This window comes from Cnephaeus nilssonii (assembly GCF_951640355.1).
Source record: "Cnephaeus nilssonii genome assembly, chromosome: 22".
Classification (NCBI taxonomy): Eukaryota; Metazoa; Chordata; class Mammalia; order Chiroptera; family Vespertilionidae; genus Cnephaeus; species Cnephaeus nilssonii.
The window spans coordinates 15,097,049-15,122,592 of record NC_137093.1 but is presented as its reverse complement, the minus strand read 5'-3'; the positions used below and the strand labels follow the sequence as shown (position 1 = coordinate 15,122,592).

The 25,544-nt window shown below is 52.7% G+C and overlaps 1 protein-coding gene across 5 annotated transcripts in view; it reads right to left on the bottom strand.

Annotated features, from left to right (window-relative positions):
* The window catches only part of PKNOX2 (PBX/knotted 1 homeobox 2), a 280,121-nt gene that overhangs the window by 10,222 nt on the left and 244,355 nt on the right, over positions 1-25,544 (bottom strand). For all 5 annotated transcript variants that reach the window (XM_079762224.1, XM_079762223.1, XM_079762226.1 and 2 more), the window contains 4 exons: positions 23,791-23,979; positions 9,197-9,326; positions 8,746-8,843; positions 7,981-8,100 (listed from right to left, as the gene is read on the bottom strand). In XM_079762224.1, coding sequence (XP_079618350.1) covers positions 7,981-8,100; positions 8,746-8,843; positions 9,197-9,326; positions 23,791-23,979 — 537 coding nt within the window. The remainder of the gene's footprint in view (positions 1-7,980; positions 8,101-8,745; positions 8,844-9,196; positions 9,327-23,790; positions 23,980-25,544) is intronic.

The window sequence follows — 25,544 nt, the reverse complement described above, 5'->3', positions numbered from 1 at the left end:
GGCCACTGATGATCTGTCAGGAGTAATTTGAATCCAAATGAGTACCCCTCCTTCTCTTCCCTCCCAATCCTGAATCCTAGCCCCCCTTCCAGGCACAGGCAGCCCACACCCCAGCTCCTCCACCAAATCCTGTTAACTGCAGTCTCCGAGCTGCACATGCCCTGGAGGCCCGAGGCCAGCCCTCCCCCAGGGCGGGGTTACTTCCCACCAGACTTTCAGCAACGCACCCACAAGGAAGTACAGGTGTGCAGGGAGTGTCGTACTAAGCCTCCGACTCCCCCGGGGTGGCGAGGCGGAGTCTGGGGCACAGAGTCCCTGGCCGATGTCCAGCGGCAAGCAGCCTGGATGTGTGTGCCATCCCAACCACGGCAGGGGAGCCGGGCTTTGCCGCGGTCACTCACCCTCCGCTCGAAGGCCTGTGAGTTTTTGTTGAACTCAAGCCCGTCTCTGCTCATCCAGCCACAGAGCACAGACCCTCTGACGTCCCACAGCCGGCCACAACTCGGCTGCTCCCCTCGTGAGAAGCGTTCCACTCCTCACCGCGTGCCTAGAGTTTAGGCTAACTTAGAACACGACAGAACTCACAGAGGCCTCAGTGCAACACCGGACATGAATTCTCACTGGCTTCTCCAGGCACCTATGAAATAGGAATCACTGTTCCCATTTCACACATGAGAAAACTGAGCCCAGGGGGTTAGAGACTGGCCGCAGGTCACACCCTGTATCTTTAACCACCCAGCTCTGCACCAGAGCCTCTGCCAGGGGCTGTGCTTTTTAACACACACTGAGATCTTCTCCACAGGTGGGCCTCATCATCCCCATTTCACTGAGACGAAATCAATTGACCCGTTCAAGGTCACATGGCAAATAAAAGATAGAGGTGGGTTCAGTCTCAGGCCTGTCTGCCTCCAGAGCCCTAGACTCTATGCTGCCCTCAACCAGCCAGCCTCTTCCACAGACCCATCACCCCTGGCGCCTGGACGCTCCGTCATATGACATGTTTCCTGTTAGAGTCATCTGAGCAGACATTCCCCATCCTGGCTGCCCTGCTCGGGGCTCAGCTCGTCAAAGGACCTTTTGAAATCTGATGCTCAGCCTTGCACACACCATCCTAGACGTGTCCACAGCACAGATGGTCTACTCTCACCTCTGCGGATTCCTCCGCTCTCCAACCTTTGAGCACGCGTGTTTGCACCTGATTATGGATTGACCACACAGGTGTATGTGTATAATTTATCCCCTAATTAAATGATCAGCCCCCCGAGGGCTGAAATCACGTCCCATACCTGGAGCTTTGGTGTTGGTGGGTAGATATGTTATTTAGGATTTAGATCACATTTTCCCATGGCAACACGTTATTTTGAAAACAGCTGTTTTCCGGGCTCCCCTCCAAGGCCCGTTTGGTTAGAGACTGGTGTTCTGGTGGAGGGAAGGACAGACAAGAGATCTGCTTTCAGGGGACAGAGCCAGGCCTGGGGGCGCTCTGAGATGGGCCAGCACAGACTTTGCCAGCTTCTCCTTTGCCGCGCACGCCCCCTTCCTCCCCCCGCACGCCCCCCCACAACAGGCCTGTGTTTTCTGACATCAGCATTCTGAGTCTGAGGCCTCTGGCTTCTGGACTTCAGTGTCTACTCCCTGGAACTACATTTGTGAGGATGCAGACAAAGCTTTGGTCAGATTCTCAGCAAGGTCAGGGGCCTGGGGGTGGGGGCATAGAATAACTGCTAGAAACGCTTCCTCTGCCACCCCATTCTGGTTCGTCTTCTCAAAAGGCTGTGCTACCAGTAAAATAGGTCCCAGTCTTCCACGCTGGCAGCTCTCCATGAGGCTGGTCCCAGCTGAGTGGGAGTAGAAAGGCAGCTTTGGACTAATTCACACTAAGCTGTGAATGAGCGATGGCCTCCTGGACGCCCGAGGCATCTGCTTTGGAAAGGGATTTTACAGTTTTAAGCAGATCTCTGATGAGTGAAACCTTAGATAGCGAGCCAGCGGAGTGTGAGGACTCAAAGGAAAAAGTAGCAGGCGAGCTATTTTGGATCAAGAATGGTTCAGTCTCCCTAAGCCATTTTCTTGCTTTTTAAGCTTAGCTTTTTTTTTTCCTTCCCAGATTCTCTAGGAGTGTCAGGATTTCTCTCTGCATTTGCCAAGGCACGGCTGCTGAAGGGGTCCCGGAGCGAGACTGGAGGCTGTGTGGGCATCCGGACAGAGGCTTTCATACCCTCATCTCATTCTATCTTCACAACAGTGCTACGAGCTGCAGGTTGAGACCCCATTTTACAGCAGAGGAGACTGAGGCCCAGGTCCCCTGGCAGGTGGATGGGGCAGTGAAACTCAACTCCAGATCCTGCCTCCGGGTACCAGGTCCTCTCCTCCTACCGCACTATTTTGTTTGTAAGAGATGACGGACGGATGCTGTAAGTGGGTCTCGGACCGAGGTAAAGGTATAATTCCCTTAGGACTTAATGTGATGTGAGGCAAAGTGAAGGTGGCAGCCACGTGAAGCACGTCTGCTGAATGACTGAAGGCAACACCACGGTGCAGGGGCAGCTGCTGGATTTCACCTCCTCACACCTCTGTGACCAGGAGCCCACGTGCGGGGCCCGGGCTGTCCTGGGCATGCAGCAGCCCCGATTCCCCTCAGGGGTGAGCCCAGCTCGTGGGGCTCTGGCGCTGTGGGCGAGGGAGCTGGGAGTCTGTCAGAGTCCCTAAGACTGGGGCGGGCTCAGAATCCTGGGCAGATATGAGTGCTCACACGGAGCAGCGTTACTCAGAGCCACTGTCCATCAGCTGATGATGGATGAACAAGCCGTTCAAACTAGAGCGCACTGGTCAGCTGTACCATGGAATGAAGCACTGATACGTATCACAAGACGGGTGAGCCGTGAAAACATTATGCCAAGGGACAGAAGCGTCACAAAATACCCCAATTATAGGATTCCGTTCATGGGGGATATCCGAAACAGGCCGACCCACAGAGACAGAAAGTGCACTTCCGGTTTCTAGGGGCTGGGGAGTGATGCTGACGGTACCGATTTCTCTCAGGGACGAGGAAATATTCTGGGCTAGATAGTGGGGATGATGACACAAGCTGTAAGTACACCACAAAGCTCTGAAGGGTGCAGTGTGAAAGTGTGGGCTTTATGGCGTGTGAATTATATTTCAATAAAAGAATCACACAGGGAAGCCTCCTGGTGCTTTTCCTGCCCTCGGCTCTTGTGGTGACAGAGTCAGGGGGACCTGGGGCCAGGCCTCGGCTCAGCGCGGCCGATGGAGAGCCGCCCCCCAGAAGATGTGGGGTGGACGGCAGCCAGCAGAGTACACTGTGGCCCTGGCTGGGTGCTGACCAGACTTGCGAACGTGATGGATGGGAAGGGAGAAGACAGGAAGGAACTACAGGGCAGCCTCGCGGGATCTGGAACCAGGGCGGGGCCTATAAAACCCCACGCCTCTCCCAGGACCGGGCTTTGTGCTTCAGCTGAAAGCTGGGGTCCCCTTGCTTCACCTGCCGGGAGCCCAGAGATGCCGTGGGTTCCTGGGTCACGGTGGAAGCTGCACAGCCCAGTGGGCAAGAAAGCAGAGCCTCGAGTTACACAGACCTGGGTTCAAATCCTGCGGGGCCGTGGGGCATGTGGTACCTTCCTTGAGACTAGTTGCGTTATTTGTAAAGTGTGGATGATAGCGGTGCCCACCTCCTGCGGGGCCGGGTGGGTCCTGAGATGGTGCGTGAAGATGCTAGCAGAGGTCTGGCGCGCTGCGGTGGTCATGCCGGGCAGCTCCTTCGATGGGTGGGGGGCTTGCTGGGGCTGGTTTCCCCCTCTTCCCACACAGAATATTCTGTAAAGCTGCTCATGTACAGCCCAGAAAACAGCCATATTTTGGGTGGAAATGAGCGGAATCACCCGGCAGGGCAGGCGGAGGCTGGGACCCGGAGTGGGGGACAGGCCAGAAGCTGGGGAGGAAGTGTAGCCCCCCCACACCCAGAGCGGGCCCTCTGCTGGATTCCTCACCCGCTCTGGGTTTCTAGGGAACCACGGCTTCCAGCAGGAGTCTAGCCTCTTCCAGCCAAAATGCAAGAACTATCACTGATGCTTCGGGGACCAGCGGCGCGGCAGCTAATGGATGACACCAGCCTAGCAGCGAAAAGGCCAGCGCGCAGTCTCCATCCCAGGAGCCTCCTCTCATCGGGATCCATTCTGTAGCTGCTAATGCCACGGAACAGTGGCCACCACAAGAAGCGACACAGGACAAAAGGGGCCAGAGAGTCCTGACTTCCGCCCGAGAAAGAAGACAGCAGGGAACCAGCATTTGCTACAGAGGTTCTGAGACCCGATCTCCGTTAGCCAAGTTGCAGATTGTACAAGGCCCCACGTCCGCTGCCGACCAGCAGGACTGCTGCCCACGCTGCCCTGAATGGTCGATACACACAGGCTACTTTGCAGGAAGTTCACTGGCGAATTTATCTGCTTATCAGGAAGTCAGCGGCGTTTGTACGAAATTGGTTTGTGCCAGTTACATATGCTAGTGTAACCAGGCAATGTAATCAACCATTCTGCAAATCAATGAAATACGAGTGCAAAAAAGGAGGAGTTATTGTTACTAAAGAAAAAACAACACACATACACACACACACACACACACACACACACATACACACATCCAGAAAACCCTAAATGGAATGCTCTGGAAAGACTCATGACTCAAATTCGATTAAAAATACCACACAGTAAGGTGCAGTGAGGCAGATGTTCAGAAACTGGAATACACAATAAAAATCTAGGAAGATCCGGCAGCTAGACTACTTCCCAAATGTCAAAATTCTTATTCCATTTTAAGTAAAGATGGAATTTATAGAGGTTATATTATAGGAGAGGTTCATGCAAGTAAAATGACAAATTTTAATTAGAAAAAGATCTTGGTTCCATATAACATATATGTATGTCTTTTAAAATAAATAAATGTATATATTTTAAACTAAAGTAAAAATGTGTCTTTTCAGTGGTTATTTCTTTCTTTAACCAGCGTCTCCAATGAACCAGTTGACCTATTTGTGGTCCCCACTGCACTAGAATGAGAACAGCCCTATACTGACGTTTTGCTCTTTCTACTCTCTTTCCTAAAACGGAGCTGCATCTCCCCAGAACCAGTCTCAGGGTTGTTCTCCAAAGCAGCAGAGAAAAGAGAGACTTAGTGATCAGATGTGTTTGGGGACAGCTCAGGACATCCCCGCCCTGCAAACGCACAGCGCCCCCTGCACACTGAGAAGAAAGACCAAGCCGACTGTGTAGAACCTACATTTCCCCAAGCTTCTGGGGAGCAGGGCACCATGGGAGTCAGCGCCTTCGGGCCGCAGAAGAGGAGTAACGTCCACTCCCTGTTCTGGAGCATTTACTAAAGAGTCAGAGACCTAAGACAGAGACTGACACACACGTCCACACAGGACAGGCAAGTAGCAGCATTAGTCCGTCTTTTCTTAGGGTCACCGGATGGCGAACTCAGCAGGTGTTACAGATCAGACACAGGTCAGCCACCCGACTGATTCGCAAAATGTGGGGCCTTCGCCTCAAAAACCTGTTCACTGTTCTAGCGAGTTGAGAGGGAACTATCGTTTCCTAAGTGTGACTCCTCCCCTCCTCCAAAAGGCCCAGCGGTCACTCCCTTGTCCTCTGCCGATGGCTGCTGCGAGGAAGGCATTAACGGGGGAGGACTTTGCCAGGGTTAAGTGCTTTATTAATAGCACCTGCGCTTGTGTGCACTCTGCGCTGGAGAGGGTCCAGGGTGTGGGAAGGTGTGGGCAGAAAAAGCTTACTCATGCTTTTCAACAAGTCCTCCCACTGTCCCAGGTCCCTTTGGGGGAGCCCCCTGGTTCCTCCTCCCTTGTGCTTTGTGCGCAGAGCACCCTCTCCCTTTCCGCCTTGACCTTCCTCTGCTATCCCATCTGGTGGAAGTGGAAAGAAAAGACCGGGAGCTAAAGAGGAGGCTCAGCAGGGAGGGGCGAGAGGGTAGGACAAGGACTGAGGTCAGAGGGGGGGCCCAGCCAGGAGGGACTCAGAGGATGGCCCTCCAGCCTCATGAGCTGCACACGGGGAGTGGCAGGTGGCTGAGGAGGCGCCCACAGCAGGTGATGGGAGTCCCTGAGGGGTGCTGGCCTGGATGCATGGGCTCTGTGCAGGGAAATCGCCTTGCAGCCTCTTCTCCCTATTACACCTGCCTTTTCTCCCCCTCAGAAGTGAGTTTGTAGGTATGTTCACATCTGTCTTCAAAATGCATGGGGGTGGGAGGAGAGGAAGGACAGAAGGGGAACTGACATCATTAAGCACCACAGTGCGCTAGGGTCTCAGCAATGCGCCCACTGCTTCATCATCTGCACAGAGGTGGGCGTGGCCAGGTGACAGCGAGAGCCGAGGCCTAGATCTGAGCTCAGGTTTGGCCTGTGCGCTTCTACCACACCCTGGGCCCTGCAGTCCTGCCTCCCACAGCACGAGGCTGCAGACAGCCTCTGGCAGCGCGACACCGGGCAGGCCGACCCTGCGCCCCGCCATCGCCGTGAGCTCCAGCTCCTGTGAGGGCTGCTCCCGGGAGGCCTGGGCTGGCCCTGGCCCTGGTCCTGGGAGTTGTTCCAACCTTTTCTCACCTTAATTCTCAGCTGTCCACCCCCTTCTCTCCAAAGTAGGTTACCGTTTGTTCCCTGGGGTGTTTTCAGACTCTATGTCTGGGGGCCCCAAGTCTCTGGAGGGGGGCGAGGGGGATGTGTGGGGAGATGCCAAGCCCCGGCCCCACAGTGAGCCCCCAGGGCAGTTCTCCAGCCCATGGGGTGCACAGCCCCCTTCTGAGGCAGGTCCTTGGGGCCCCGCATCTGAGAGCCACTGCCAGGCCCAGGCTCATAGCTTTGGAGGCCCTCCCACTTCAGTGAAGAACTGTGTCTTGATGGATGGATTGACTGATTCCCATAGTCCATTTGATTGAGAAAGAGCTTCCTTACTCCTGGTTCTTCCCACACTTCACAGGCCAAATTATGTCTATAGTTCTAGTCCCAACTTTGCTGTTTGTCCTGTATCTGTGTGTCTGTCCTGCCAGGCCTCGCTTCCAGGCTGCTGGGAGCCCATCCAAGTTCACAGACTCCACCTCCACACCTGGAGAGACATAGACACACACACACCCACACCCACACCCACACCCACCCACACACACACTCACACACTCTCTCTCTCATATTCAGCCCAGACAGTCACTGGTCTTTGTCTCGACGGCTCTGGGATGGTGCTAGGGGCTAAAGTCATCAAGGTAATTCCTGAGAGTCAACCAAAGCCGCTATTACAACGAGCCCTACAAGCACACAGCTCCATCTCGGTGCACACAGTGGGCACTTAACAAACACACAGTTAAACCCAAGGCTCTCTCTCCATTTCATGAAAGTGGCCATGAGGCTTATGAAAGCCTTTGCTCTGCATCACAGAGCTGAGCTGGACACGCGAGGAAGCCGGGATTTCAGCCTGTACCCCTCCAGAGCCTATGGGCTCAACCACGGCCCCCTGCACTGTGCCTCAGCTGGGGCTCCAAGCAGGAGGGGGACACACACCTCAGCTTCCCCAGCAGTGGGGACTCCAGGACCCAGAAGAGCAGAGAATGAACATTTCCCCCTTAAGAGAAGGGCAGGGTGAGTGTGCTGCCTGGGAGGAGGGTTCTGGACCAGGAAGCTCAGCCCCGGCCCCACACAATCTCACTCTGTTCACAAAACAGTTCCAAACACTCCCAGTGCTTAAGTCAGAATATGTCTGTCCCACACCCTCTGATGTTGCCCTTTTTCTGAGGCAGCAACAGCAAGCACTAGGGATAGTCTCCCAGCTTGAATTCTCGTGGGAGCTTCCCTCTGACCTGGGTCTGGAAGATGATACCCAATCAGAGAGCCTCTCTCTGAGGCCACACCCTCTGTGGACCTGGGGGTGCTGCTGCACCCACACACCCCAGTGCACACACACTCACCATGAGATGCTGGAAGAGCCAAGAACGCATGATATTGGTGGCGTGCTTGGGCAAGACTCCTCGCTTGTTCTTGGACTTCTTATCCTCATTGTCCAGGAGGGAAGTGAGGTCAAGGTTAACCTTCAGGGCACGTGGAGAAAAAGTCAGCATCAGCAGCCTGGCAGACTGGCAGCTAGGGACCTGTTGCCATGGTGATGATGGCAGGCTCTTGCTGCCAGCCCCCTTCCCAACTCACTCTAGGGCCCTGGGAGGTCACCTTTCCCTTCACCTCACAGAATGGAGAAGGAGGGAGAGGGGATGTGGAGAAGGGGTGAGAGAAGAGACAGAGGAAACCATAAACCATGCAATAGTTAGCCTTTCTGGAAGAGTTTCCAGTTTGCCAAGTGACTTCCTGTCTGTTACCATGGTGAGCCCTCACAGCAGCCTGTAGGTTGTAGGGCTGTGCGTACTTGCTGGGTGGATAAGAACTCTGAGGCTCAGAGAGGTCTCCCCGGGCCCCTCTGTTCACTGAGCTCCAGGGCAGCTCCAAGTGGAGACCAGAAACAGGAGCCTTTGATGTAACGGGGAGGCAGCAAAATTGCAGAAATTGATAAAACCTCTCCAGCACCCAGCTTCTTAACTGGAAAGTGGGGGTGATGTTTCCTCTTAGGAGAATAATGGGGAGTAAATGAGTAACTTGTGTGAGGTGCCTACCAGATGGTAAGTGACCTTGGTTGCCCTCCCCCACACCCATGCAAACGTGCACACACTGGGACACACACTCACCTGTGTGTTCTGGATCTGGATGGCTCCCTGGGGGATTGCTTGGGTGACCACCTGACCCTGGGAGGTTACCATGGTAACTGGCTGGTATAAAGCTCCACCTGAGGAGACAACCAGTTTTGTGTCCCCTGTCATGGGGGCACTTTCTGCTCTGGAGGTACTCAGCCACTGTGGGAAGGGGCAGGATGGGGGCACGTACTAGGGAAAGGATGATAGCCTTGCTTGGTCTCTGAGGGGCTCATGAGACTTTGACCCAAATTTGTTCCAAACCATACAATGAAGTCTTGGTGCTAACCATCTATAAATCACAGAACTCTTTAGCTAACAAACTCAGCGGGGAGCCCCTCTCCCATTTCCAGGGGCACCTGTGCAATGCCCTGCCCCTCACCCCGGCAGTCCCCTTGGGGCCACCTTTTCTCTTCCCAGGGGTGTCCCCACAGTCCCCTGCACCAACCTGACACCACTTGTGAGTTGACAGTTGTCATGGCGATGCTGCTTTGCTGGAGCGCTGAGGCTGGGACCACAATCCCCTGGGGGTTATTGGAGACTCCGGACATGGAATTGGGAGAATTCTGCAGGAGGTCCTGGCAGTAAGGGAGGTGTGGTTCGTGACAATGTTGCTAAGAGCTTAGATGCCACAGCCCAATTCCTCCTCTCCCCTCCCCCTCCTGCCTGCCCTCCTCCCTTCTTCCTGTTTCCACCCACACCCAAATTGGAAAGGTAATTCTCAGGGCTTCTAGAAAGAGTGAATAAGAAGGCTCAATATAAAACAACCAACCAACCAACAAGTCACCCAGTTAGCCATCCCATTCCCCTGCAAACCTGAGACATAAATGACCATGAACTCGAGTTCTCTACTTGGCCTCACTTTGGAGTGCCCACCATTGATGCCTGGGTTCCAGACCCAGAGATTCTGATCTACTTGCTCAGGGGTGTGGCCAGGCTTGGGTTTTAAAAGCTCCCAGTGGCTCTAATGTGCAGCAGGGGTGGGGGTGGGGGGTGAGAAGCAGCTTTGAGGCACCAGTCATCCTTCACACTGGGTCTGCTCCCCGTGCCCCTCCCCCACACCTCTGGGCGCACCTAAATCCCAGCACTTACTACACCAAGTCCACACACAAAGCGGCCTCTGCAGTTTTATCTTTGTATCCTTAGCACCCAGTTCAGTGCCTGGCTCCTGAGAGCTCCTTGTTAGAGAATAATAAAAAATAGCCACCCTAGCCCCTTCACTACCCATCTCCTAAGGGCATTCATCTCTTAGGAGCCTCAACCATATGCACATTTCATGGATTCCTTCCTCTTCCTCAGCCCCACAGACTCCCACTGCAAGCAGGGTCCCTTTCCCCCACATCACCCTGCCAGCCCCATGCTCCCAGTGGACGATTCTGGCAGTTAGCTTCTGCAGTAGGCAAAGCAGCTAAAAAGAGCATTTTTTTTTTTTTTTCTGGCTCCCTGCTCCCCTCATTGCCATTTACCAGCTGAGCAAGGAAGTGCTCAGACTTGTTGAGGGACTGCGGCCAGAGGGGAAGGAGACTGGGCTGCAGGCTGCACAGGGGCAGCGAGCCCTCCCTGCCTGGGGGCTGGGTTCTCGGGAGTTTGTGAGGAAGGAGTTGGTGTGTGAGAGGTGGGGTCTCCAGGCTTTAGGTGGAGAAGGTGAGACAGGCAGCGAATGAGGTGTGGCGGAAGGAGCCATGAGGACCTGCCTCGTTCTCAGCTCCTCTGACCACGGCTCCTCATCTGAAAACAGGGCTTGAACTGTTAGGGGCAGAAATGTAATACTGGGGACTAGCTATTAGTTTTAAGAAATAAAATAAGAAATGTTAATCATGCTCTGTTCACCATGATGGTTCTGTTCTGATTAGAGAAAGCACATTCTAACCCGGCTGGGAGTTATATACCCTGGGACATGGGAGCTAACGTCGGAATGCAGTCCATCCTCCTATCCCGAGAACTGCCTGTCATTATGGAAAGATCTACAATCTAGTCCTGGAGGCACCTGCTCTTTACAACCCCAGCCCCTATTGCCTGTAATCTGGTCCCGGGGTGCCCGCCCTCTGCGACCTCCCCCACCCCCAGCCTGCATGATTATCCCGTGCCTACATCCCCATGCCTGTAATCTTTGTCCTTCTACCCAATATAAGCAGCTGGCTGATGGGGAGAGGCAGAGCAGATCTTTGTGGATGGCCTGCTGCTCTCCCGTACTGCCGGCATTATTGGAATAAACGCTCATATATGATTCAACCCTGTCTCTGCTTCATTGGCTCAAGTAGTGACAGGCAGCCCGGACCCCTTGGTTGTCCGATTATAGAACCAGATGCCCACTGGCTGCCAGCAGCTGGATTCCCTGCTCACAGCTGGATTCCTAAGGCATGTGCTTCAAGGACTCAGGTAAATCAACAAGAAAAAAAAAAGACCAAATTGGGGAGAAAAGACCCCAGCTTCCTAGCTTTTGTTTTAGGAGTAACAGAAGCTTGGGCCTCCAGCCTCCAGGGACAGTCTAGAGCAGGGGTCCTCAAACTTTTTAAACAGGGGCCAGTTCACTGTCCCTCAGACCGTTGGAGGGCCGGACTATAGTTTAAAAAAAACTATGAACAAATTCCTATGCACACTACACATATCTTATTTTGAGGTAAAAAAACAAAACGGCAAAAACACCCGCATGTGGCCCGCGGGCCGCAGTTTGAGGACGCCTGGTAGAGTGTGGAAGGGGAGAGACGCGTGCTTGGAGGCAACCTTGGCCAATAACTGCCCACAGCAACAGACCCAGGAGGAGTATGGGAGGCCCAGGGGTTGCTTCCCAGACCCCGGCACCAGGAAATCCAGAGCCTCTCAGGAAGGGGTGGTCAGCACTGATGTATGAATCTCACGGGTCAGCCCATCAGCCCCCCCCCCCCAGCTGCGTGTCCACCCCCCGGACTGGGCCTGGCCCAGAGGAGCAGCCCCTGGGGAACTGGAGTCACTCCCCCTCCCCCACCCCCCAGGCTTGGCAGGGCCTTGGCTCACCTCTGCAGTGACCTTGGAAGGGGAGGCAGCTCTTGCCCGACCTCCCCCTTTCTGGGACTGTGAGCACCTCCCAGCCAGGGAGGTGCCCTGTTTGAGCAGAACGCTTGGCCTCCCCTCAGGTGCAGTTCAAGTCGAACACCGAGTCTGACTTGCAGAAGCTTAGAAACTGGAAGGGCCCTTGAAAGCCACATATTCCAACAGACAAGGAAGACGGCGGAGTCGTAAACGCCTGTACTCGCCGCCTCCCACAACCGCATCAAAATTACAACTAAAATACAGAACCATCACCATCCAGAACCACTGGAAAGCTGCCTGAATGGAAGTCCTACAACTAGAGAAGGAAAGAAGAAAGCACACTGAGACCGGCGGGAGGTGTGGAGATGCGGAACGGGCTGGTCCGGCACCCACGGGTGCTGCTTTTTTAATCAGGAGGGAGATCGTCTCTGAGGCTGGAGGAGCAAGGGGGCCCAGCCCCACACCAGCCCCCCAGCCCAGGGTCCCAGAGCTGGGAAAAGAAGTCCCTACGGGCAGTAAGAACTACGGGCTGTAAAAACCAGTGCGGACTGGGGCTCAGAGGCTGCTGGAGACCCAGCTGCTCCTCTTAAAAGGCCGGCACCAGGGTGAGGCTTTGGGGGACACAGACACCTACCAGGAGGAACTCCACTGTCTGGCATCTGAGCAGGAACTCGGGGGCAGCTTACTCCCAGACGGAGGTGCTCGCAGGGGTCATTGTTCCTATGCTGGGACCTTCGTGGTTGTAGGACTGGCAGCCATTTCTGTTTGCTCCGCCCTGGTAATTCCCTGAGACCCCACCTCATCCAATTTACAACTCCACCCAACCAGTGAGCAGCAGCTTTTGCGAATAAATGACCAATCCCTGCTCAGGCTAAAATCTCTCAAAACAAGTTGCAGCTGGGTCAGGGAGCCCCACGCGCATCAATAAAAGGCCCAAGACCCAGCACCAGCACCAGCTTGCCTTGCTTCACAGCTGGGCCTCATCTGGGCATTTTCATATTTTTTAAATCTTTTTCTTCTTCCTCTTCTTAAAGAATACCCTTCAACATTTCATATAATACTGGTTTGGTGGTGATGAACTCCTTTAGCTTTTTCTTGTCTGTGAACCCACACCCAGAGCACAAAGGCAGCGTGGGCACCAGGGCAAAGACAATGGGTCTGGGAACTGGCAAGTCGGGGTCCTTCTGAGGGCTCATCCCCCCCCATTTACAGAACATGTCTGCCCAGTGCTGACATCCAATAACCCTGAAAGCCTGAGTCTCACCTAGGTGTCTGCTTCAAGGTTAAGCTCCTCTTATCCATCACCCCAGCCAACCATTCTCCCAGGGTGTGGACACAATGATGGTATTTGAAGCTGAAGCAAACCTGGCAGGTGAGTTTAATAGGGGAAAGGTCCCTCCCTGCACTCACCCTAAACCTCATGATGACTTTTCAATGATCTCTTGTTTGAACTCATCTGCGACATGGCGTTTCTCATTGGGTAAGGATACTGGGGGATTTCAAACATAAAAGTTGTCCCACATTCCCCCCACCCCCCAACCATCCAACTATGTTAGAAAGACCCAAAATCAGTAAAATGAATATAAGACGTGTGCCTTGGGATTCAGCCAACACACATTTTACTAGCCAGAGGCAAAAGAGTGAGCCTTTACCATCAGCGAATACTTCATCTGCTTATTCAAACTCTGGCTGGTTCTCGGCCTTGTGGCTTGGCCCGCCTCCATGCCAGCTCACCCTGTCTGGGTAAGAAGGGCAATGTATGTATTGGAGCAGACCCTTTTCTTTCCTCCCCTTTCCTCCTGCTCTGGGTCTGTGCTGGGAGGTGCTGAGAGGCAGCCAAGTTCTATCAGCAAAGGAATGGAATAGAGAACGTCAGGGGTGGAGACCTAGGGTAGGGCCAGGCTGGCCGCATCTTAACTGGGCAGAAGAAAGAAGCCAAATCTTGGCATCGCTGAGGTCCTGGAAAATGATATTCACCCCTTACATTTGTAAATATGAGCTGATTTACAAACCTGCCTGAACACTAGGGTGTGTGTTTTTTTTTAAAAGATCTTAAAATTGATTTTTAAAGAGAAAGGAAAGGAAAAGGAAGGGGAGAGGGAGCGGGAAAGAGGGAGAGGGAGAAAGAAACATTGATGTGAGGGCAAACCACTGATTGGCTGCCTCCTGCACACCCCAGGGGATAGAGCCCACAACCCAGGCAAGTGCCCTGACAGGAAATCAAACCAGCAACCTTCCCACACATAACGCCCAACCAACTGAGCCACACCAGACAGGACTGGAATGTTTTTAAACACATAGAGTCTCAGGGCCATTCAATCAGAGGCTCAGCAATCTGCACTTTTACTAACCTCCCTCAGGTGTTCCCAAAGATCAGCTGGGTCTGGAAACTCCCCATTTACCATACACGTGACTATTAGAAAGCATTCTTTCACATGCTATTTCACTTCCACCTCACCACTCCCTATGTGGTCAGCAGGGGAGAGATTTTTACATTTGCCCGAATAGGAATTGAGGTCCAGAAAGTGGAAGTTATTTCCTAGTCAAGCTGCTGTGCCTCGAACCCAGGTCCCCCGGCTCTGAGTGTAGCCCTGAAGCTCCCACTCAGAGAGCTGTGCTCTGCGGTCAGCCAGCCAGGCTCCCACGTGCGCAGTGACGGGCACATTTAGGCACCCAATAAATCACTTCCCACTTCTTTTGGCTGAAGTCACTCGGCTAGGGGGTGGCACAGCCATGACTGACACCTGTCCCAGGAGTCCCAGGGCTGCTTGCAATGGAAGAGATTCATGCGGGTGCACACCTGCCATGGCGTCAGTCCTTGCCGCATGCCCTCATTCCCGCCTCCCTGCTTAGGACGGTCCTGGCCTCAGGCGCACCCCTGAAGGCGGTCCTGGCCACAGGCGCACCCCTGAAGGCGGCGCTGTAGCCCCTGACCAGCTTTGAGACTTGACTTCACAGCTGTTTCAGGTTGAATCTGTCTCTATGGAGACGACAGCGCTCCGAGTCTCTGGGAACAGTCTGTAGGTCTTTCTGAGGAGGGAGCTGCTAGGGCAGCTGTGGGAGCCCTTTGGGGAGAAACTGTTGGCTAAGCACACGGTATTATTAGCTTCTCCACAGCCTCCTCTTGGGGATCATCAGACTCCAACCCAGGCGACGCTGCTCTCTCTAGACCCGCACAGCGCGGTTTCCTCCCAGCTCCTGAGCTCCCCTAACGAGGCGAGAGGCACTTCCAGCTCGTCTCACATCTCTGCTTGAGTGTCCAGAACCAGGGGCGGAAGCTGGTTATCCAGCCCAAGGGCTCTTTGTCTTGTCCCCCCAGGAACATGGCAGCATGTTCCCACACGTGGGAACCTGCCGGAAGCCTGGGAATCCTGGGTACTTCCCCGGCTTCTGTGGTGGGGCCACTCCATCGGACTGGGGAGTCCGTGGCCTCTTACTTCCTAGTAGTAAGGTTTATTTTCTGGAAGGAAACAGGCCAAAAAGCTGAACACTTTCATAGTTTTCTGGAGTGATGTCTCAGAGGCCACGGTTTTGGCTCAGGAGTCGGAGGGAAGGAGCCTTCCCAGGCCTCCCCGTAAGCCTGGCCTCCTGCTCCTACTGTTCCCCCGAGACACAGAGAGGCCCAGAGCCCTCGGGAGCGGGCAGAGCAGTAGGCAGCAGCTTCAAAACGGCAGAGAGCCCAGCCAGTGTGGCTCAGTGGTTGAGCACTGACCTATGAACCAGGAGGTTAGAGTTCAATTCTAGGTCAGGGCACTTGGCCAGGTTGGGGGCTCAATCCCCAGTGGGGTGGGGGCTTGCAGGAGGCAGCCGATGGATGATTCTATAATCGATGTTTCTATCTCTCTCTCCCTCTCCCTTGCTCTCTGAAGTCAATAAAGATGTTTAAAAACAACCACCACCACCCAGCAGAGAGCTTGCACCCCCCTGGACTCGGCCATGACCAGCTGCGGGGCCCTCGCTCCCTGGGGCCATCAGTCACTTTTGCTGGATCACAGTGGTTACCAGGTGAGTTTTACTCCAAGTCTAATTTTTGGAACAACAATAAAAAGATGACTTGTTTAAAAGAAAGACCTTACTAAGAAAGGGTGAAGGCTCTGAGATTGCCTCTGGAAGCTGAGGGGAGTGGGGGCGGGGGGCGCACAGTGACCTGCCAGTGACTATGAACCCTGACGCTGCAGCCTGCAGTCAGCCGAGGAGGAACTGAGTCCGACCCGCCGGCCACCGATCCTCCCAGTTCATAGGGAAAGAGCTTATGCTGCCCGGGAAGACTCAACTTCCACTAAAGGAAGACACTCCCGGAATAAACCATGATGGGGGGGAAGAAATGAGGAGCGAAGGCAAGAACTGATAGGACAGCTTTCCTTGTGAGTTATTTTGAAAGGCTAGAATTGTTATCTTACCTGGATGCCTGTGAAAAGGGGGATAAACTGGATGACTTGTAAAAGTCCCTCCCCCTGGAGACTAGAAAAACCAAGGCCATTCCCTAAGATTTCTTGTGTGGGTGGGTTGAGGGGCTAGGGGCCCCAGCTGTCTGCCATCCACACATCCGGCCACTAGGCGTCTCTGCTGATCCACCAGCTCCGAGAGGCTCCCCAAAGACTCCCAGGCCTCCAGGAGGGCGGGTGTGTCTCTGACTTGCCAGGGCTGGGGTGGGGGAGATGGTTCTGAGAGCCCCTCGTCTGTGGAAAGCTCTTCCCATGGTCCAGCCTCTGACTCTAATGCTTCCTGCGGCCAGATGCACTGGGCCAGCGGGCACCAGTGGTCCGCGAGGTCCGAAAGGTTGGCCACCGCTGCACTGGACAGAGGGCACAGTGCTTTTTGCTTACACATGTGTGTTATTTCCCTAGTTTGGTTGCAGGTTTTTTTGTGGGTTTTCTTGTTATTGTTGCAGGTTTTTTGAGGGAAAGAGGGGTCTATCTTTGAATTCCCCCAAACTACCTAGCACAGTGTTGGGCACATGGTAGATGCTCAATTAATATGTGGCCTGCCTGGGCTTTGGCCTGAGATAGGGTGAGTGGGTGCCTTAGCGGGCGGGAAGGCTGCCACTGTCCCCAAACACCCGTTCCTGGCAGTGTCCCTTCATTCTGGCAGCGCCAACGTCCTGTCTTAGGCCCAAAAAAGCTGGGTTCCCAAACTCAGGGAAGCCAATCACATGTAAATAGCCATCTAATCCTGTTCTTATTCCACTGCTGTGGGGGCTTTAGTCTCAAGGGAAAGGCACTCTGGCCTGTGGGGACATGGAACAGCTGCAGCTCTTAAGGAACATTCCTTCCCAGAAGGAGGCCTGCTCAGGTTTCACTGGACTGGCTGGAGGGCCGCCTTCCTGGTCCCGGCCCCCTGAGCTGGAGGGCTGGGGGTAGGAACTGGCAGGAGGGATAGCTTGAATGCCTAGGGCAGGATTTAGGCAGGGTAGCTCCCCGAACTCAATTTCCTGTCACTTTGGTTTGGGGGTGTCCCCTTTTCATCTCAGTGGTGATCTTGCAGGTAGGGCACCTTCTCCTACCCCCTCCCACCGGAAAGACTCGCTGGTCCCACCCTTAGGGTGCTTGGCCACTGGGCAGAACTTCGGGGCCTGGCTGAGGGGACTGCCCCACCCCCCTGGCCTCCTGCTAATCTTGCAAATGCAAACTCCTTGTGTAGGTCAATAGGCAAGTCCACCTTCCCCAAGGAGGGATGCACTGATTAGGCCCCTGTTGTCTTAGGGTCGCACACAGCTGGAGTGCATCTGGTCGACCCAGCCCAGAATCTCAGTATTCTGTTCACTTTGTACCTCTCTTCTCCCTACTTTCAATAGATTAGCAAATCCAAATTCTTGCTTCCTAATTGGGCTCTTCCCCTCGAGTCTCTAAATCCCGGAACTACAGCTAAGCAGGGTGGCGCCTCCCTATGCAGGCCCCAGGACCCTTGGTGCTCCTTCCTGTGTGCCACAAAAAAGTAAAAGGACTTATTATAAGTAGAACATCGACCTGGAGTGACCCATCCCGCACTCTGCTGCTTATTAGGTGTGTGACCTTGAGCCAGTGTCCTAACTTCTCTGAGCTTCCCTTTCCTTGGGTGCAACATGGAGAAAATAATGTGCACTTTGCAGCCTCTGTGTGAGGAATAAATAAGATAATGCATGTAGAGCACCTGGTACGCACAGCAATGGTTGAAGTTCTCCCCTTTCTCTGCCAGGTCTTCTTTGAGCAACACAAGAGGTGGCTGGATACTCAATCAATGTGTCTCCATCATGTCTCCAAAACTTACCCCAGTGCCTACACCCGTGGTCGGCAAACTGCGGCTCGCGAGCCACATGCGGCTCTTTGGCCCCTTGAGTGTGGCTCTTCCACAAAATACCACGGCCTGGGCGAGTCTATTTTGAAGAAGTGGCGTTAGAAGAAGTTTAAGTTTAAAAAATTTGGCTCTCCAAAGAAATTTCAATCGTTGTACTGTTGATTTTGGCTCTGTTGACTAATGAGTTTGCCGACCACTGGCCTACACTCTCCTCTACCTTTAAAATCGTTGGTAATTGTGTTAGTGTAGGTAGCTGGATATTACTAAAAAAGGGAGCAAAGAGAATCAGACTTTGAGCACAATAAACGAGGAGCTGAATCAAATATTGGGCCTGCTTCATGAGGAGCTACAGCATCCACAGGCTCATTCACACTCCTCTGCCCTTGGGACTTAATATTTGGGTAATCCGGAGCAATCCCCTAACCAGCAGGAAGAGTCTACCCCAGGGGAACTGCCAGCCAGGTACTGGATTTTGGGGGAAGGAGGGCAAATTCCTCTGTTGGGTACATGCCCAGTAGAAGCCCAGATGGCCCAAGGGGAGGTCCTTCTACCTTAAGGCATGTGCAGTAGAAGCCAAGATGGGACTATAAAGGGGAGGAGCCTAGCCTGGGAAAAGGATCGGATTGGATAAGGGACAAAAGTTCCCAGAGATCTAGGAAATGAATTAGTTAGTGGGGGAGGACCCATAAGAAGCCCCCGAAAAATTGGGAAGTTGATTGGTTAGTTTGAAAGGATGCCTAGTCCTTTCCAAGCCGGAGATAATGTAATTCAAACTTAACAACCCTCTCTCCACCCTCATTCCCCACCCCCCTAACAGGCTCTCGCCCCATTTGTTCCTGCTTTCTCTCTCCAGAGCAGCCATGCAGCCCTAGCAGCTGCCTGTGGCCACCACGCAGACTCCAAGCACAGGCTCCAGGCGTGAGCCTAGGTGCAGCAATGCAGCGCCTATCTGAGCGCAGCCGGGAACAGAGACTAAGGCAGCCGGACGGGGCCAAAGACTGAACTGAACTAAGCCTTGACATGGGCTGAACCGATGGCACATAATTTTGGGCCGTGGCCTTTCTTCTGGGCTTGATGAAGACAAGGCTGGACTTTTTCCTCAGCGGGACAGACAGAGATGAGTCATCCGGGGCAGCTTTCCATTTCCATCCCAATAAATCTCACCACAACACCTCAACCTCTCATGCCTGGGTCCCTAGAAATGCTCGTCTCAGGGCTCTGGGGACCCCATTTTCACTTCCAACAAGTAGACATCATTATTAGCTTCTTGCAGCCCTTTTTCTATCCTTGGAAGTCAGCAGGTTCAGTAGGTGTCTGAATAGATGCTCCTTCTCACCTGGGATTCTGAAAGGTTGTCTCTGTTTCTTACCTTCTCCCAGATTTCTCTCTAGCTGGGAACGCTCACCTTCAGAGATCCCAGAGAGTCTACTAACACTCCTCCCCCCAAAAAAGCCTGAAATACTGCCTCCCCCAAGAAGTCCTCCCAAGTCCAGTGAATCTACAACATCTCCAATCACAGTGGGCCAAGCTTCCTGCTGCCTGTCTAGCCCACTGGCTATGAGGGTGTGCGGGTTGGGCCTGGGCTTTCCCTGGGGGAGGAAGAAGGATGCTGAGTGGTGACTGGGCAACCTCAGGCCACACACGTGGTTTGCTCAATTCAGACCCTGTTCTGCAGCTCCTCTTTGGCAGCTCCTTTCCTGCCCTTCCCCAGTACTCCCCTGACCCCCAGCCTTCCACGGCTCACATAGGTTAGCTCCTCAGATGTGACTCAGAGTCCCTCTTACTGGCCTAGTTTGGTGCGTACAGTAAGTGCCCTGCAAATGCTTGGTGACTGAATGAGAACCATGGCTCAGCCGGGTTTGTCCTGGCATAGAGCTGAGACTTAAATCTCCATGGAGACAGAGGGATGGATTTCAGGTCAAATTAATACCTGAGCGAGGTGGGAGTTAGGTTCTCTCCAGTGGATGGTGTAGCTTGTGTCATCTAAGACAGGAGAACCCTGAGTCAGAGTCTAATACGAGCCTCCTGCTGAGGATGCTGCCCTGTAAGAAGCCTGGGCTCTGAGGAGCCTGGACACCCCATGTCAGGTGCAGGCGGTGCAGGATGGCTTTCCAGGGATGAGGAGAGAGTCCCTGAAACTTTTAGTTCTGTAGCTCGGTAGTAGCAGTCTCCCTCACTTCTCATGCCTGTTGCACCCCCAAAGAGAAAACTCACCAAGCAGGGAACATGCCCTGACCCCACAGAGCTGGATGGGGGCACAGTATGATATTGTGGAGGTGGTGAGGGGGACACATTTGGATTAAAGAACATCTACTTTGCAACACAAGGCGGAGTGATTAGCATGCGGGGAAAACCATGAGCCAGCAGTTTGCAACAAAGCTGGCAGGCTGCAGGGATGTTGATCCCCAGGATCATGTTCCAGAGGCAGACACCCCTCCCAGGCGAGGCTGGCACTCAATGGCTAGTTCGGGGTTGGGGGATTAAGATCGAACCATGACAAATGTGTACACACACACTCGCACATTCACATGCGTGCACACACATGCATGCACACATACACTCGTTTTCTCTCTGCTCTCTGTACTGGCTCCTGTGCCCAAATCTCAAGGCTGCCTCCTCCACTGGAAAGTCTCTTGGGAGCCTGGGTCGCTCCTTCCTTGGAAGGCCCACGCTAACCATAGCCTACTCAGCGAGACAATGGTGGGAGCCTGACCAGGGGTGTGGATGGGGACGGCACATGGTCCCACTCTCCATACACCTCGGACTTTGCACTGACCCACATCCTTCATCTCAGATTGCTGCCGGTCCTCCTTGCATCTTCTCTGCCTCTGCCTTTCATCACCTCACTTCCCTCCCCAGGTCTGAATCTCTTCCCTTTTCCTCCAATCCTTCCATTCCTTCCATTCCTCCAATCCCTCCAATCCTTCCATTCCTCCAAGCCTTTCTCTACCTCCCTCTTGAACAACACCCTCGACATCTGTCTTTCTTCCCCTTTCTTCTATTTCTCCTTTCTCCTCTGGCTTTCTCTCGCCATCTTTCTCATCATTTTACTCCTTTTGGCCGCCTCTCCTGCACAAGGCCCCGTGATAGCCGCCGCTGGGCATGGGCTATAATAAAATATAAAATACTGTCTCTACTCGAATCACGGTTGTGATCTAGGAGAGGAAAGTGAGGCGCGGGCACGTGATTATAATAGAGTCACACGTGCTATTTACCACACAAGTGGCCCACAGAGAAAAGTCCATTCTGGGTAGAGTGCGAGGGAGGCTCCCCCTGAGAGGGCCTCTTGGGGAAGAGCTGGATTTGGTCCTGCAGAGATGTGGGGGGCGGCACCAAACAGATGAATGTGTGCACGTGTGTGACTGTGTGCATATATGATCATTTGTACGAATGCATGCATGTGCACGTACATGCACGTGACTGTATGTGCATGTATGTATGCGATTGTGTGCATGTGTGTGAATGCATGTGTGATTGTGTGTGTGAGTGTGTGACTGTGTGTGCATGTGTGTGTGAGTGTGTGAGTGTGTGTGTGATTGTGTATGTGCATGTGTGTGTGTGTGGGGGGCTGAGGAAGCCAGAGCAGGCTGGAGAAAAGGGTAGAAAGCCCTGGCAGCAGCCTGTGTGCAATCACCTTACTTACCACTGACGCCTGGACTAAGTAGGAAATGAAAGGCCGAGTTTGGGAAATGCCTCGCTGAGTGTCTTTTCCTCTCTTTCCTGCCGCCTTTGTTTTTGCCGAGTGTCTGATTTCTTTCTGAGTGGATCAGAGCCTTTCTGCAGTGGCCGCCTCAGGGCCTGCTTCATGGCCGGCAGAGATCTGATTAGGGTCATGATAGGAATCAAAGTGCTTTCCTCTCTCCTTGGATCTCAAAGGCACCGAATGCTGGGACCCCAGGGGCTGGCTTTACAGCCAGCGTCTGAGAGCTCGCTCATCCAGAGCCCTCTGCGTCTCTGCCAGCTCCACAGTGACCCCGCTGCCCAGACCCACATGTCAGCCTCAGGACCCCAACCCTGAGGGGCCGTTGTGACTGCCCAGACCCCTGGCCTCCTTCTGTCCCCACCGTCCTGGTGCACCCCCAACACCAGAGCTCGGGGTAGAGTTGGGAGGGCCCAGGAGGGGAAACCCAGCACCTCTCTAAGGACCTGATTATTTCCAAAGACTGGTGCTAATTTTCTGATATGATCCTCACATCTCTGTGAGGCACTAAACCCTCATTACTTTTCCTGACCGATGCATTCTAATTAGATCAACACTTAAAAAAAATTCACAATAGCCACAGGATGGCTTTCCATCTCATTAACTCCTCACTTATTATTTTCATGAAAATTACTGATAAAAATGTGCATCTCCATTTGGTGAGGCCTCACAGCCTCCTCGGCGCCTATCTTGCATCTCTCCCGTCACCCGGGCTGCGCAGCGTCGCCATGGTAACCCACAATAATAGAAACTAATAAATTACAAACGAGATGCTTGTTGAGCAATTATTGTCCTCTTTTATGCAAGTTTCTTGCTAATTTTGATCATAAGGGAAAGTACAATAAGACTCTGAAGGAATGAGTCTATTTCAAGAGAATATTAGCAAGCAGAAGTCTGGGCGGCTGTTTTCAGATCTGTAATAAAGTGATTTGGTGATTTCAAGCAATGAGAAGAGGAAATAAACTTCTTGCCCCGTGTCCTGTACACTGTCATGTCCCACAGAGATCCCACTGGGGTGGGTTGGATGTGATACTTGTTGTCAAAATGTGCAAGGCATGCTGGCCTGTCCCTTCTCCTGCCTCTACCAACTTAGATTGTATGTATTGGTCCTTAAAACTTAAGGACTGAAAATGACACCTTTCTTAGGCACTCTTTCCAGCTCCTCTCACCAATCATTCTTTCCCCCCACCCCCACCAATCATTCTTGAAAGTTTTACCTGTGTCCCCAAGCCTGATTGTCTTATGAGCAGAGGTAAACCTCCTGGGGACCCTCCCATGGGTCTGTCCTGGACTCGGGAACTCAGTGGGAGAGGAAGAAATCGGGAAGCTTATGGCTTATGTGGGTACCAGTGAGTATGACGGAAAGGTTTCACCAGGCAGCTTTCTTAGTTTGTAGGTTCTGGGAAAATATTCTGCCCATTCTCACCCTGAACACACAGCCACTGTTTCCACATTTCCCAGTTCCTAGGATGAAGGTGGCAGGTGACCCTTGAGAAACGGTGGCTTGAGGTGACATTTACAGTGGCCCTGAACCTTAGGGAGACAGATGGGCCTGGGAAGGGTGAGCAAGTAAACAATGACCAGGGAGAAACGCCTCAGGGGAAGCATTCTTCATCTACTAGGTGGGCAGGATTCAGGACCACTTCCCCAAACACTCCTCCCAGGAAATCAGGAGCTCAGTGAGCCTTCTCTAGAAGTCCATGGGCTGGGCCGGGCCCATTACCACCTCTGTCCCTGCCTCACCCTCCAGGAAAGCATTCCATCTACTTAACTCTTGGGCTCATTTCTCAGCCAAGACGCCAGGAATCACAATCACATTGTCCCTCTCAGCTCTGGTCACCTCCTAGGCAACACTACTGCTCTGTCGTGGTAAGCACTGCTCAGAAAGGGACTGTGGTGCTTGATGAACAGGAGGAAGAGTTGACCAGGGCAGGGTAGGAGCCTCCCAGAGAAAGGATCCAATGAGTCTAATCCATTGTCCTACGTCACCAGGACCTTCGGACATTCCTACATCTGGCTTTTCCTAAAGCCTAGGAGGTAGGACCCCGCCCTGTGGTTACCTGTGAGTGAAGATTTATGGAGGGCTGGTTGGGGGAATAGGGCCCCCCGAGATCATTCCTGAGCAGGTTGTCGCTGTGCATCTTGGTTTTGAGGCAGGTGATGTAACGGTTACAAAAGTCCTTGCAGAGTTCATTGACTTTCTCCAACTCCAGCAGGTGGATTCTCAGGACCTGGATTGCCTTCACCATCTGTGGGGAGGGAGGAGAGGTGAGCCCAGGTGTTTATATCACATCCCCTTGCTGCCTTGACCCCCAAGCCCCAGGCACACCAGGGGACAGGAGCCCATGCCCTGCCCCAGGTATATGTTTTCTCATCCACATGGTTTGAATTCTCATGACCTACTGCCGACTGCTTGCTGCCTTGAGCCCACTGTTGTCACAGCTGCTCTTGGACAGTGGTGGTATTCTGAGAACAGTACTGGCCTTAAAGGAAGAAGACCAGGCCCCCAAACCCCAGGCCTGCCATCTGTGATCTGTTTGGCCTTGGGCAATTCCTTAAGCAATCTGTGGCTTACTGTCTGACAAATGGGGATAAAGACATCCTCCCTAACAACTGTGCAGGTTGGTTAAGAGGGTCCTATGAGTGAATGCACAAGCCGCAAAGAGTGAAGCCTGAATGAGGGCGAGGAAGATGAGATTAGAGTTCCTTGCAAGTGCCTCAGGGGTCAGGGACCGTCTATTCTTAAATAAGCCTGCTGAGTGCATCATGTGACACAGGTCACCTTGCAGATGCTCATTGATCCTCGCTGACTGAATGACTTAGCTAGGCCTTGGAAAACCTAACTGGGGTGGCCTTTCCCGTGACCTTTGGGTTGGACGTGTACCTGTCACTTCTTGAAATGGACATTCCTAACCTTTTCATGGCAAGAAGCTATTTCTCAATAGAAGTTTTTCCCTTTATCACTGTTATTATTATAAAGAGAAAGTGTATGGGATGTATGGAAAATAGAGGATGTAAAACAACAACAAAAATGGCCCTTGATTCAATCATCCTAAAACAATGATAAATGTTCTTTTTCCACATGCATGTATTTTAACACAGTTTTAGTCACATGTGCATACAAGTTTGTGTCCTGTTTTGCCCTTAGCTTACCAGTTGTAGTTTTCTAAGTGGCAAAATTATTCTCTCTGTTCTCCCTTCTAGACCATGATCTTCTAGAGGCAGGAATGGTGTCTAATTTGCTCACCGTGTTATCCTCAGCACCAACACATGTGTATACTGATTAAATGTTTATTGAATGGGTGGAAGTTATTAAGAAAATATATTTTCTATTTTATTTTTTAAAATTGATTTTTAGAGAGGAAGGGAGAGGGATAGAGAGATAGAAACATCGATGAGAGAGAAACATTGATCAGCTGCTTCCTGCACACCCCCTACTAGGGTTGGAGCCCACAACCCGGGTATGTGGCCTGACCAGGAATTGAACCAGTGACCTCTTCATTTATGGGTTGAAGCTCAACCACTGAGCCATACTAGCTGGGCTGAGCAAATATATTTTTAATTGTTGCAAATTATTCAATGCGTGCCCTATTTAACCAATTCCTTATCTGGGGGCATTTAGATTACTTCCAATTTTTTAATTTTATAAAAAATGTTACAGTGACTATCTCCCAAGCTTATAGATTTTATTCGTGTTTCTGCATTAATTCCTTAGGGTGAATTCCCGGAAGTGACAGGAAAAACAGGTATGGGCATTGTTTAGGCTCACGATAAATATCGCCAAGTTGCTTTTCAAGAAAGAGCTGTTTAAATG